At 45.9% G+C, this 13,192-nt stretch overlaps 1 protein-coding gene across 8 annotated transcripts in view; it reads right to left on the minus strand.

Moving 5' to 3' along the window:
* Positions 1-968: 968 nt before the first annotated feature.
* Positions 969-13,192, minus strand: part of kdm6ba (lysine (K)-specific demethylase 6B, a) — a 105,195-nt gene continuing 92,971 nt past the window's right edge. For 6 of the 8 annotated variants that reach the window (XM_084924494.1, XM_084924496.1, XM_084924495.1 and 3 more), the window contains 21 exons: positions 12,614-12,725; positions 12,254-12,377; positions 12,020-12,115; positions 11,607-11,886; positions 11,407-11,484; positions 11,030-11,200; positions 10,733-10,909; positions 9,983-10,546; positions 6,221-9,849; positions 5,961-6,087; positions 5,592-5,697; positions 5,257-5,462; positions 4,718-4,818; positions 4,555-4,623; positions 4,310-4,458; positions 4,089-4,203; positions 3,800-3,987; positions 3,553-3,694; positions 3,231-3,357; positions 2,726-2,896; positions 969-2,596 (listed from right to left, as the gene is read on the minus strand). In XM_084924494.1, coding sequence (XP_084780620.1) covers positions 2,579-2,596; positions 2,726-2,896; positions 3,231-3,357; positions 3,553-3,694; positions 3,800-3,987; positions 4,089-4,203; positions 4,310-4,458; positions 4,555-4,623; positions 4,718-4,818; positions 5,257-5,462; positions 5,592-5,697; positions 5,961-6,087; positions 6,221-9,849; positions 9,983-10,546; positions 10,733-10,909; positions 11,030-11,200; positions 11,407-11,484; positions 11,607-11,886; positions 12,020-12,115; positions 12,254-12,372 — 6,633 coding nt within the window. In that variant the 5' untranslated portion in view covers positions 12,373-12,377; positions 12,614-12,725 and the 3' untranslated portion in view covers positions 969-2,578. The remainder of the gene's footprint in view (positions 2,597-2,725; positions 2,897-3,230; positions 3,358-3,552; positions 3,695-3,799; positions 3,988-4,088; positions 4,204-4,309; positions 4,459-4,554; positions 4,624-4,717; positions 4,819-5,256; positions 5,463-5,591; positions 5,698-5,960; positions 6,088-6,220; positions 9,850-9,982; positions 10,547-10,732; positions 10,910-11,029; positions 11,201-11,406; positions 11,485-11,606; positions 11,887-12,019; positions 12,116-12,253; positions 12,378-12,613; positions 12,726-13,192) is intronic. The other 2 variants (XM_084924501.1, XM_084924500.1) reach the window with 2 other exon arrangements.

Here is a 13,192-nt window from a genome sequence, read left to right on the forward strand (position 1 = left end):
TTCACACACTGGTGATGGCAAGCTACATTGTAGCCACAGCCACCCTGGGGCGCACTGACTGAGGCGAGGCTGCCGAACACTGGCCCTCTGACCACCACCAGTAGTGTCTCGCCCAAGGACACAACGACGGGGCTCGAACCGGCAACCTTCCGATTACAAGGCGAACGCCCAACTCTTGAGCCACGATCGCCCCACCACTCTGAGACAGGATATTTCTAACTTTAGAGATGTTGCACAAATGGAAGAAAGCAGTCTTACATATTTGTCAGAGCCTCAGGCCACTCTCATGAAGTCTGTTTTTGATTGTTTGGTCATAGACATTTACACCAGTGGCCTGTTGGCGTTATGTACTTCTTTGCAGTGCTCATCCTGTTCCTCCTTGCACAAAGGAGCAGATACCAGTTCTGCTGATGCGTTAAAGACCTTCTATAGCCCCGTCCAGCTCTGCTAGAGTAACTACCTGCCTCCTGGAGTCTCCTACATGCTCTTTAGATGGTGCTGTGAGACACAGCAAACTTTCTTGTAATGGCACGCATTGATGTACCATCCTGGATGCATTGAACCTGTGCAACCTCTGTAGGGTCCAGATATCACCTCATGCGACCAGTGGTGACACTGACACTAGCCAAATGAGGGTTGTCTCATTGTCGCCCCTCAATATCCCAAAAGTTTAATTAAAAATTGTTTCTTTTAATTTTTTGGAAAAGTGTATTAGACAGGAGCAGTTGAACATCTCGTCTGTTTTGGACCAACTCTTAACGCTGTGCTGTCAAAGCAACTTATCATTTATACTGATTGTATATGGATTAATTTTGGATTGCAGAAAGCACATCTGAACCTAAATGAGTGGGTTCATCCTTTGACCATTCTCCACTTCTACATCAAGTTTTATGAAATGCGTCTCGAGCGTGTAGGAAAGACGCTGGTGTCAGATGACAGGTGAACAAATTCAGACAAATTGCGCTCAGTCTGAATTTATCAAAAAGCGTTTATTAATAGTCATAGTAATGTCACAAATTCACAAGTGTTTAAGACATGTCTGGCTCAGTTTGGTGTGTATGTCTGCAAGTATGTCTGTGTGGATTCTCTAAACAGTGCAGTTATAAACAAATGACCACAAAGAGAAGGAAAGTGTAAGATAATATTGCAACAGGAAAAATAGAATTCTCATTTTAAGAAGACAAAAAAAAGAAAAATTGTTCAGAGAGAACATTTAGCACCATCTATCCCGTTAGCATATTCAACAGATATCATAAAATCATTAAAATCTCATCTAAAAGCCCCCTACATATTAAAAAAAATTACCATTTCTCAAAAACACTTTGGAAAAAAAGTCATTCTGTTCCTTTTTTAATAAGCGTACAAACACAGCATTCCATTAGTCATCTTCTCTACGTGAGCAGTGTGCCTATTGTCTACAGGAAAGGTGGTGTTATATTAAAGATAAAGATATAATTTAATATATATCATGAGAGAAAAGACAGGAGGCGAGAGGCGAGCACCAGAGAAACAGTAGCCTCCACTCCGTCGGACACAGCCTCCATGTTTTAGTTCTTACAGAGCAAACAGTCACCATAAAACAAAGGGAATAAAACATAGCAAAATTGTACAACCCTATCAGAAAAGGGAGAACGCCAATATCCAATAAATAGAGGAAACATTTTAAATTAAATGTACAATGCCAAAAAAAAAAGTTCAGGAAATACGAAGTCTGCATATTGGAACAAACAAAACACACACCAGAGGACAATGACTTTTTCTTTTTTTTTTTAAAGAGAGAGGTCATACACAGAGTGAAGAAATGAACAAGACCTGACAACCTGTGACAACTGAATATTAATCTCCAGAGAAAACAAAAGCTAGAACTCATAGAAACAAAATTTACAACACATTCAAACTTTTTAAAAAAGTAAAGTTTAAAAAAAACACAAGAGCCCCTCCCCCAACCCCCCGCAAAAAACAACCAAAGTTGCTATAACCCGTATCTTTTGAAGCATTCCAAACAATTTTTAAATTCTTAATGCTTTTAGAAAAATGTTCATAACTCTATTATTAGTATTTTTCCATTTTCTCTTTTCTAAATACAAGGCCAATGTGGTATATATCTAGGCGGATCTAGTTTAGAAAAAAAACAAAACAACAATAAATTATTTTTAAAAAGACAGCACCCCACGAGAAATTTCAAAACAGCATGTACAAATTTCAATATTCAAGAGAAGAGAAGAGTTCTTTCCGGTACTGACAGAAACACGCCGTTGAAACCATCAGCTTCCCTCCACAGTTTGTTCAATGACAGCACCAACTGCCCCCGTTAACCACCACAGAGTCCAGGGGTTCTCGTTGAAAGCACCATCTGAGAGTAAACTGGTATCTTATTGGCGGCTTGGTTTTTTTTCTCTTTGTAAACAAGTAAGGAGTAAACGTATTCAACTGGCTATTCGGCATGTAGTAGCAGTAGTCGCAAGAATCATGCTAAATAATAATGAATGGGTAAGTTGAAAACCAAAGTGAAACTGTCTTTGTCCTGCCTCGCAGGAGTTTTGGTTTATGGCTGAGGAGATGTACGTGGGGAGCTCTGTCATCGGGAGGAGGAGGCCTGGAAAGACGAGACGTAGAAACAAAGATTAAAAATAGATCTATTACTGACAAATTTAAAAAGTCAAAGTCTTTGATCGAGTTATTTCATGAAAGAACTGCGATTACGCACTAAAAAGTCAAATCTCACCAGGGTGAAGGAATCGTATACGTTCATGAGCTCCTCTATGCGGTACTGCTCCAGCACAACTACGTTGGTCAGGCTCGGGTTGCGGTGTCGTGCGCAGTCCTCGCAGTGAACCACGTACGACTTCCTGCTGTTGTTCTCACTCGTCACAAACAACAAATTGAACACCTCCACCTGCGACAGGAAAGAACAGCAGAGGGGTCAAACTTTGATGAGTTGATGAGTCGTCTGGTAGAAACTTCAGGAGCCATCTTTCAAATCTACAGCTTCAGAGTTTGATGATACTAAAAAGTCTTATTTTTCCTAGCTTGTAAGCTTACTGGTAAAGATAAGACAGTAGACTCAGTTGCCATTCTATGTGCCCTAACAAACTCGCTCTAACACCCCTAAAAAAGGTCTGTAGATGATGAAGATGAAGATAACTACCGAAGCCACAAAGCAACGAAAGTCTGTTTAAGTTTGTGTTAGCAGAAAAGAGAACTTTATTTGGTGGCCGACGGTTACTCACATCACACTCGTTGCAGTAGTAGGCAGGCTCGTCTTTGACTCGACTCTGATAGGAAATCTTTTTGCCTTCAGCCACCAGCTGGTCACGCAGGATCTGGATGTGCTTCATGGACTGCATCAGGCAGTGTCTGACAGGAAGGCAGAGACCCACATTTGCAATCAATATCAATATTCACGGGCAGTTTTTCTGTGGATTGCTACTTTAAAATCATTGCAATATTTTCTGCTTTCACTAAAACAGATTTTTAGTTTGTGCTGCTGTGGATTTACCTACCAAGTGCCTAAACTCTGGTGTGTAAGTGATAAAAACCAGCTGTACTCACTTGATCATCTTGTAGGTGTCTGGGTCAGTGATCTTCAGAGTGCGGGCCACATTCCAGGACACATGAATCATGGGGACAATGGACTTCACCTTCTTCACTTCGTTCCACTCAAACCTCTCGAGCGCCAGCTGATACTGGTAGCCTGTAAATATACATGAAACAATATTGAAAAATACAAGAAATGCTACCTTAAAAAAAAAAAAGTTGAATGAATATGCATTTGGCCACTAGATGGTGCCCTTCTTACCATTCAAGGGTCCAACATTCCAGGCAATATTGTTGCACCAGCCCACAGCCTGAACCCAGTGAACAGTACCAGCATTTATCCACACCAAGTCTCCAGGCCGCTGGATGAAGCGGTAGACTGGGATGTTGGCGTTGTAGAGGTCCTCCAGTACTGGCCACCAGGACCCTGTCAGGTAGTCCACTCCGTGCCTGAGAACATTAAAGGCAGACATGTAGAAGGTGTCCAACTGTTGTAAACCAGCCTCACCACAACACTCCTGCACATCCACTGTTACTCTGCAGCTACTCACTTCTCACAGAAGTCACTGATGGCCTGCCAGTAGTTGTCATGGACACAGAACCACTCGCAGTCTCCGGGGCCAATATTGATGTTCACTGAACAAAAGTTGTTGTTCTCCTGGTGACCTGTCAAATAAGCACACACAACATTGTATGTTTTTGCTAATAGTGATTGAAGCTCCATCACACCTTCATTTAGATAGTAACCTGTGTTGCCTATAGTTTCCTTTACCTGGTGTTCGGCTCCCTGGGACCTTCATGTAGAGCTGGACGCTGTTCATGCCTAAGATGGTGTGTCCGACATGGGTCAGCATGTTTCCGCTGGATGACACGCGCATAAATGCTGGAAGCTTCTGCAGCTCCTGAAGCTGAGGCTTCCACCTGAGCAGAGAGACAAAAGATTTTAATGCCGTCCTCTTAGGTAATGTGCAATTATTAGCTGCACAAAGACACAAAGAGTTGTTTTAGGCTACTCACCTCTTGGGATCAGAGAGATCAATGTTGGTGCCAAATTTAATGATTTTCCCAACTGGTTTCTGCTCACCACTGAAGAAGATATTGAAGCTTTAGTACAAATGACAAAACCCTGATGTGCCTCCAAAAAAGCTGGGTTAAACGTTTTATAGAAAAGTACACTTACTTGCAAGTTTCTTTAGAGCTGTCTTTGTTGGGAGTCTCAGAACTGCTGGGTGGCTTCTTCTCATCGTCTTCATCCTCCTCTTCATCACTGCCTTTCTCCTCCTGAAAAGACAAGACAAGTTAACTCTTGCTGTATTGTTAAACCTTTCTGGGATCATATTCCAAGCTGTTGTTTCAAACCTGCTCTTAACAGCTCAGGAAAAAAAGAAAGAATATGAGCTCCTTCAACTTCTGCTCAAAATGAAAGAATTAGTTTCAACACTGTTGCATCTCTTTTAGATGCTTCCACAGTTATTGGAACTGAAGTTTGAACTGGGCCTGGCTAAAGCCACTGCTTTATTAATGTTATATTTTATGCTTACATTCAATTATATCCAGGGCTGTAATTAGCATATATTGGTTATGGTCACAGAGAAAACGTGTTCTATATCCACACTGACATGGACTTATTTTTTGCTCCACCACCTATTTTAATCTTTAGGATTACTATATAAAGCTAACAATCTTAATTTCTGTAAATAGCACTGGATCAAAAAATACCTGGAGAGACTCCTGGAAGCTGGAGGCCTGGTACTGGGCGTACTTGGCGATGGTGGTGTGGGAGCGGCTGCTCTCGCAGGGCCACGTCTGGCCCGTGCCACTAGGGTCCCAGTTCTCGTCGGCAGGTTGCTGCACTTGAGTCCTCACCTCCACCATCTGATCTGCATTGGCTTCCACCAGGGATTTTGTTGAAAAGAGCCCAAGGTCTGAAAAGGTAATGGGAAAATTAGGTACAAGTTTTCCAAATCCTGTTTCTCTTCTTCATAAAATTTGGGAGAGTCTACTTGCATGTTGTTTCATTATATTTGTTTACGCATAAGCCACTGTAAACTTACTGAGTCGCAAAGATCCAGCTAGTCCTCGGATGACAGTAACAGGATTCTTGGCGTCAGTACAGAACTGCAGGAGGACAGGGGAGAAGGCGTCCCTCTTGCTTTCCAACTGCAAAGAAGAACATTACCGCGTTACAAAATCTCTTTTTATGCATAATTAAATCACAGGTATCGCTCAGTAGCGTGAGTATTGTTGGTGTGTTGTCTATAGATCTCTTCGTGTTGTTTTAAACAATTTATATTTAAGTGATAAAACACTGAAATTCCTGAGTTTCCTGTTGCTGTTTTGTATGTTGGGAAAACCCATGTGAAGTCTTTGGCCACCACAGAATTTGTGTTCAATAGGTTTGTGTTAGAAACATAGTGACGTACATAGATGCTGGGTGTAGGAGGGTAGAGTTTCTCCCTGGGAATTGGTTCCTCTTTGCTTATGATGGGTTTCACAGAGAAGGCTGGCAGTAAGTAGGATTCTTTAAACTTCCCTTTGAGTCTGGCTGCCCTACAACAGGAAAAAAGGCAAAGGTTGACAGATGCAAACATGAAGGCACCAATCATTTCTCTAACAGTTCATTCCAAAACTGTTGGAATACTTGTGAGACATTGCATGAAATCAATTTTTAATTTGCACTTACTTGCAGGATCGGATAATCTCACTTGCAGTGTTCTTGATGCTGATGTCCTTCAGCGGAATCCTTTTTTCCTCCACCTCTGAGGCAATGAACGTCTCCCTGTCGCCGCTCTCCACTTTGATCAGCCGAATCTTGAGCTCTTTTGGTGGTCCATCTGACAACGCCTTCAATTTCATTAAATCCGTAGAACCTAACGAAGACCCAGATTCGCCTTTTTTGTGCTCAGAAGATCTTTCTCCCGTCCATTCTCTACGCTCGCCTTCGCTTGTGGAGCTGGTACTGGATTCTTCCTTGCATTTCCTTTTTTCAGTTTCATAGAGACCAAAGGTTTTCTCTGAGCCCTCCCTTCTCTGGAGATTGAGATCACTTAGGATTCTGCGATCTTTCTCTTTATGGCTCTTGCCATCTTTGTGCCGCTTGTGGCTGGAACTGGAATGGGTGGATGAAGAAGACTCTTTCTTGTCTCTATGCTTTTTCTTTTCTTTTCTATCTTCATGCTTTCTGCTGCTGCTATGACCGTGCTTTCTCTTCTTTTCTTTGTCCCTCTGTCTGTCTCTGCTTCTGCCTTTCTCTCTGTGTTCCCTTACTTTCTCGGGTTTGTGTCTGTTCCCCATTTGACCTTGGCTGTCATGTTTTTTGTAGGAGCTCTTGTAATGGAGTGACTGTCGGCTAAGCATGACCTCACAGCTCTTGCCCAACTCTGCCAAAGAAGATTCAGAGATGGTTGTCAACTCTTGCTCCTCCTTCATCACCCTGATAGGCTTTATCGTAGGAATGCTTTTCTTTTTAATAAAGGTGAAGCTTTCCTCTGAGTCCCCTTCATCTGTCCAGACATCCGAGTCCTCTAATTTCAGCTTCTTATCTTCCAGTAGAGAACGAGGAGAGGACTTCATGGGTGGGAGAGCAGGACTGAATGGTGGGTTTGTTGAATCTGATGTGGGAGAACTGCTTTGCTGCTGGCAGCAGATATCAGGGCCCAGTGACAGCGAAGAGGAATACTTGACCCCAACCAGAGCTGATGGAGGAGGTCTCCCAAAAGGCCCGCCACGGTAGGCATACTTCTGGCTCTCTAGGACAGTTGCTAGAGACTTGAACATGCTATTAACACCCGTCTGATGAAGGTGGGGTCTTTGGGGTGGCGGAGAACAAGATGGGGCCTCGGAATCCTCTTCATCTTCGTCCTCATCAGCGTCACTTTTAATCTGTTCAGGGAGACCATAAAGTTTAGCCAAGTCACTGTGACGGTAATTGGTGTTCCCTATTCCCACTGGCATGTCCACGGGCTGTTTAGGATTATTTGGAGAAGGTTTAAGATAGTCCTCGTCGTCCTCGTTGAAAGAAGATGTTCGGCTGCAAGGTGATGCCAGAGAGCCTTGGCGGCTGAGCACAGGAGGACTGGCGTTGGATCGGTCTTCATGACTGGGCTGATGTTTGGTGGCCGGAACCAAGTCTGGGGCGCAAAGATAGTTCTTGTTGGGCTCAGCACTGGGAGAAAAGGTGCCAATGAGACCCGTGGGCCCATTCTTTTCACTGTTATACATCTCCTCTTCCTTTTTGATGGATTCGTCCAGCATGGCCATAATGTTAGCCAGACCATCGGGAAGCAGCGTGGACTCAGAGGACTCCTCCTCAAACTGAGCGCTGTCAGAGTCAGCGATTTCCAAACCACCTCTGGTCAGCTGCTTGTTGAGGATTCCCCCGGTGGAGGTGGAGGACAGAGGTGGGAGGTTTTCTCTAGAAAAGGCGTGATACAGTTTCGGCGGCTCTCTTAGTGCCACCGTGGGGAGAGAGTGTTGGCTGCTGTCTCTCTCCCTGGCTGGGTCTTTGGATTGGCTGGGTGCAGTTTGCATCGCCGGGGGCTTGTTGGGGTACACCGGCTGGTTCATCCCTGAGGTATTGTTTGTTGAAGAAGGACTGAATGTCATTCCGCCATTGTTACTCCACATCTCCCTCTGCCTTTGCTTTTCTCTGGCATAGTCTGTCTGAGGTGTAAGAGGAGGAGGCCGCAGCCTTTCGACATGAGCGGCAATAGCGGCAACGGCGGGTGTCTGGCCTGATTGGCAGGGGAGTACACCGCCACGGCTTAGCCAGGGGTATGGAGGAGAAGCCTGAGCACTGGGTGGAGATGGACCTGAAGGAGATGCAGTGACAGAAGAGAGGGGAGGAGGTGGGGGCACCGTGGAGGTGTTTTCACAGAGTAGCCTTTCTAGATTTTCGATAGCAGCCTGCTCTTTTCCTTTTGCGCCGCACAGTTTGTCGTCTCTGTTTCTCTCCATCCTTTTTTTCTCTTCCTCTTTCCTCACTAGCTCTTTTTGTTTTTTCTTTTCTTCCTCCTCCCATTCCAGCTGTCTTTTCCTTCTCTCCTGCTCGTGCCTTTCTGCTTCCCTCCTCCTTTTCTCCTCTTCCTGCTGCTTCTCCCACTCTCTCCTTTTCCTTTCCTCTTCTTGCTTCTCCCACTCTCTCCTTTTCCTTTCCTCTTCTTGCTTCTCCCACTCTCTCCTTTTCCTTTCCTCTTCTTGCTTCTCCCACTCTCTCCTCTTCCTTTCCTTCTCCCATTCTCTCCTTTTCCTCTCCTCTTCTTGCTTCTCCCACTCTCTCTTCTTCCTCTCTTTCTCCAGTCGCTCCACTTCTATTCTCCGTCGCTCCTCTTCTTTCTTTCTCTCCTGCCTCTCTTGTTCTCTTCTCCTGTTCTCCTCCTCCTGCTTCTCCAGCTCTCTTTTCCTCTCCTCTTCCTTCTTTTCCAGCTCTAGCCTCTTCCTCTCCTCTTTCTGTTTTTGTCTCATTTCCCATTCCCTCTTTTCTCTCTCTTCTTCTCTTCTTTTTCTTTCTTGCTCCTCTCTCTCTAGCTTCCTTCTTTCCTCAGCTTGCATGTGTCCCTCTAGCTCAGCATCGAGTTTGTCGAGAGCCTCTTCAATGGACTGAGGGACAGAGGTTGGAGTTCGCGGATGAGAGAACATCTGTTTGGAGGGGAGGGCTGGGCTGGATGGTTGAGGCGCAGAGCTGACGGTGGAGTGAGAAACTGGGCAGTAAGTTGGAGAGTTGGAAAGCGGACTTGAAACTGTGCTTGTAATCACACTGTCCCCTGCCCTGTTTTGCCCTGAGGAGAACAGAGAAGATGAGGAGGAAAATGGAGGTTTTTCCAGTTGAGCCTGAGCATAGTACGCCATCTTCCCCTTCATATGCTGGGACTTGGTAGCTCCGTGTTGGTGAGACTGGTTTGCGGTGGGAGCTGGGCCTCGATGATTGCCTGGCTGCTGCAGAGCATCCCTGTGAGATTTGGAGTTAGTGACGGCACTGGTAGGGGTTTGTGGGGCTGGCTCCCTTCCTCCTTGCCAGCGGTTACTAGTACTGTCATTGTTCACAGAGCAGCCAGCAGGGGGAGATGTGGCCACTGCGGAGGAAGCAGCCATAGCAACTCTATTAGAGCCGCTGCTGTTGCTATGGCGGCTGACAGAGTAGGGGGTCTGAGACATAGGAGGGTTGGTTGTGATGACAGGTGTTCGAGTAGGTGGCAGGGGAGGGCTGACGTGATGTTGATGCCGGGAGGAACCTGGATGCCGACTATCCACGACCTGATTGTGGCTCTGCTGGCACTGAGGTAGCAGCCCTGGAGGCCTGTAGCTGCCCGACTCCTGAAGACAAAGAATTTTTCAGTCACTTAATATAATAGTGATCAAAAAACAACTGTGTTAACAGCTGAAGTGCCTGTGTTGTGCTGCCCTTTATTAAAGGAACTCATTCTTGCAGCATATAACTTGAACTCACCAGGGAGTGATTGCTGGGCGTGCTCTGATATCTCCAGGCCTCATGTGGACCGCTTTGCTGTTGCTGAGGTACTGAGGTGCTGCTGGCTTGAGGCGGTGGAGGAGGAGGACCCTGGTGGACCAGCCCTGGATGAGGCTGGAAGTGGCTGTAAGGCACACTGCTGCTGCTGTTGTTGCTGCCAGTCGCAGAAACGTTTGCTGGTGACGACTGGGCATGTCGGTGATGATCTCTGTCTCCCCTGGTTGGAGTTGATGCTGTGTGAGAGGTAGCTTGGCTGCCACCTTGGCCCCCAATGAGAGGGCCTCTCTGCATCTGAGGACCACGAGTCTCTTTAGCTTGGCATGGTGGAGCTCTCTCCGGTTTGGAGCCGGGACTAGGGTAGGAGGAGTGAGGGGACCGATGGTTTACAGCCTGAGGTTGTAACTTGTCTTTCTGAAGCTTAGGAGCACATCCCTGGTTGTAGCTTCCTGGAGGGGAGTTGGGTAAAGGAGAGAGGTTGGAAGGGGCCAAAGATGCAGGAGAGGACTTCTGGGTGTAGCTGCTCATACCTTGTTTGTTGTTTTCCTGTTGAGCCACAAAACAAGAGAAGAAGAAAAAGAAAAACAGGACAATGAGAATAATATACAAAGGGCCTGACCACTGCTTTAAATAAAGCAGTGGTCAGGCCAAACCAAGTTTACCAAGATGGGTTAAAAAAAAAAAAAAAAAAAAAAAAAGTAGACAGCGCAGAGATTTTGTTCCTGCTCAGACCTGGAACTGTGATTGTGGGTTCTTGCGCTCTGAGGTTTGTGGCTGCCAGGGAACACTGCTGTCCTTGTGAATGGGGTTCCAGAAGGCGGGCTTTGGAGGGTGGTGCTGAGCAGACGACTGCTGCTGTGGCAAAGATTGGCCAGCTCCAGAGAAACGTTGCAGCCCAGGGTGAGATACCTGTACAGGGGAAAGCACATTACAATATTTTACTACTCAAAGATCTGAGGCGGGGGAAAAAAGAACTGAGGTTACAAATTGACACTGAGGCTGATTTTAATATTTGTGACTGTCCAATACCTGATCTGAACTCTTTTTCCTTTTGCTGGGGCTGGGACACTCCTCTGCTGCAGGCTGTGAGGGCGTATGCAGCGATGGTGAAGGCGTGTGTTGGATAACAGAGTGTTCACCCAGTGGAGGGCCTGGTCGCTTCAGCTGACCTCCTTGCATCTTTCCTGGGTATGGCCTCTGCTGTGCACAGAAAAAGATCTTAGTTGCTGCAGATGAAGACTGTTGCAGTGTCAGTCCAAAGAATCCCTTTATCAAAATATTCAGAGCAAAATCTGGGAGGGAAAAGTGACTTTGAGTGGAATTGGTGTTTTATTGGTCTGAACAGGGAGTGCTGGGTGTTTTTGTCGATGATGAAACATGATCCTAACCAATTAGAGAGTTCCTACCTGGTGCACCTGAGCCCACATGTCATCTCCCAGCAAAGGTGGACCCCGGGGAACATTCTGCTCCTGAGGACCCCCAAACTAAAATAGACAGAAAACCAACAAAAGAAAGTGTTTAGAGTGATTTATTGTTCATCAGCAGAGAATTATTTAAGCTCAGTGCAAAAGGCTGACATAGAATAACACTGCAACACTGTTCTCACTTTCAGCATTTGGTTTGGCCCCCTGGAGGGGAAATGGGGGTTAGGTGGAGGTCCGCCGCTGCCCGCGTAGCCTCCATTATGGAGACGGAGCGAGAGGTCATTGGGCAGGGGCATGACCGGATGTCCTCGAGGAGGAAGGTGGGAATCATATAGCTGGCTAATTTCCCACGCTCTGTGATGAGGTGGAGGATGAAGATGGTGGGGAGGTCTCTGCTGCTCCCTCTGCAGAGGTGGTAACATTGGCTGTGGGAGATCGAGCTTCTCGCTTCCTCGCATCGGCCTGGAGTATAAAACACACAAATGATTAAAAACATCTGAATGACATCAAAATTTTAACTCCTCTTGTAGCTTTCTCTAACTCTATTGCATTTTAAAAGTAGCTGTGCCACCCATGTCTTTGTTCCATTACTTACCCATTACTGAAATATTTGCTGTGATGGTTTAATCCACCCATAGGTCCAGGAGGTAGATGGGGAAGTAGCTGGTGTTGGTTCATTGTAGGTGAACACCTGATGAGGAGCAGAGACGGGATACAAAGTTGTTGATCGCCTTTAACTTGAACTCTACCAGCAGGATTAACCTGATGAATCAATGCAACCAAAGAGGTTTTGCAAAAAATATGGTGTTGTGTTGTCATGACTACATACCTGGCAGGTGGCTGCCAGGCGCGGCCGCCCACGGGAGGCCATGGCCCCCGGTTGAGTTCGTCCAGAGGGAAGGAATCCCGTGTGCCTCGCCCGCCAAACTGCTCTATTGGGTGATGCATCCAGCCTGCATGTTTAGTTGTACAGTCACACAATTAACACACAGATACGCTCATAGAGAGAAAACAGAAAAACATCTTTGGACGAGGAGCAGCTGCCGTGCTTTATGATGCAGATTTTACAAATAACTGGTCCAGTCAATATGTTTTAATTTTCATTAAAAAAACGTCATCGTTTTTAGTTCTCGTGGCAGATTTGTGACAGATCCATCAAATTCCTTGCTGCATAAACAAAAGTACTTACCAGACTAGCTGTATCTGTGAAGCCCTCCACTGCAGCTCAGAGAGGGCCTCACTCCAACACTGAGAATATGTGGAGGTCTATCTTCAGCACCGGGAGCCTAAAAGCCAACTGCCTGCAGAAAGAGAAGACCAAGAGAATCATTATAAGAGGGGAGTCAGAGACTTTAAAAACAGAAAAACCCATCAGGTCTTTTATTTTATTGTGTGGGCAAGCTGGTGTGTGTGTTTGGAAGTAAGTGAATGAGAGAGATGGACAGCTTGCCAGCATCTCCTCTGCTTCTGTCAAGAACATTTCCTGAAGAAAGTTACATTTATAACTTGTCTGATGACGGCTGCTATGCATAACTCAGCCTGTAGGAGGCAGCAGTAAACTAGTCAGTGTGGAATCTGATTATTTCTGAAGCCCAGATGGCTCAGCAGGGAGCTCACCTCTGAGGACAGACCTGGGGTTACTGTAATCCTTACCATGAGCCTCCTGATAGCCAGAGACAGAGGGAAAGACTAAGAGTGAGAGGCTTTGGTCTCACGCCAACTGTGTGATGTTGGACGCGACGCAAGTGGAAGCGGTCCAAGTGTGCAA

This window comes from Perissodus microlepis, chromosome 3 (genome assembly GCF_051167445.1).
Source record: "Perissodus microlepis isolate ML-2025 ecotype Zambia chromosome 3, ASM5116744v1, whole genome shotgun sequence".
Lineage (NCBI taxonomy): Eukaryota > Metazoa > Chordata > Actinopteri > Cichliformes > Cichlidae > Perissodus > Perissodus microlepis.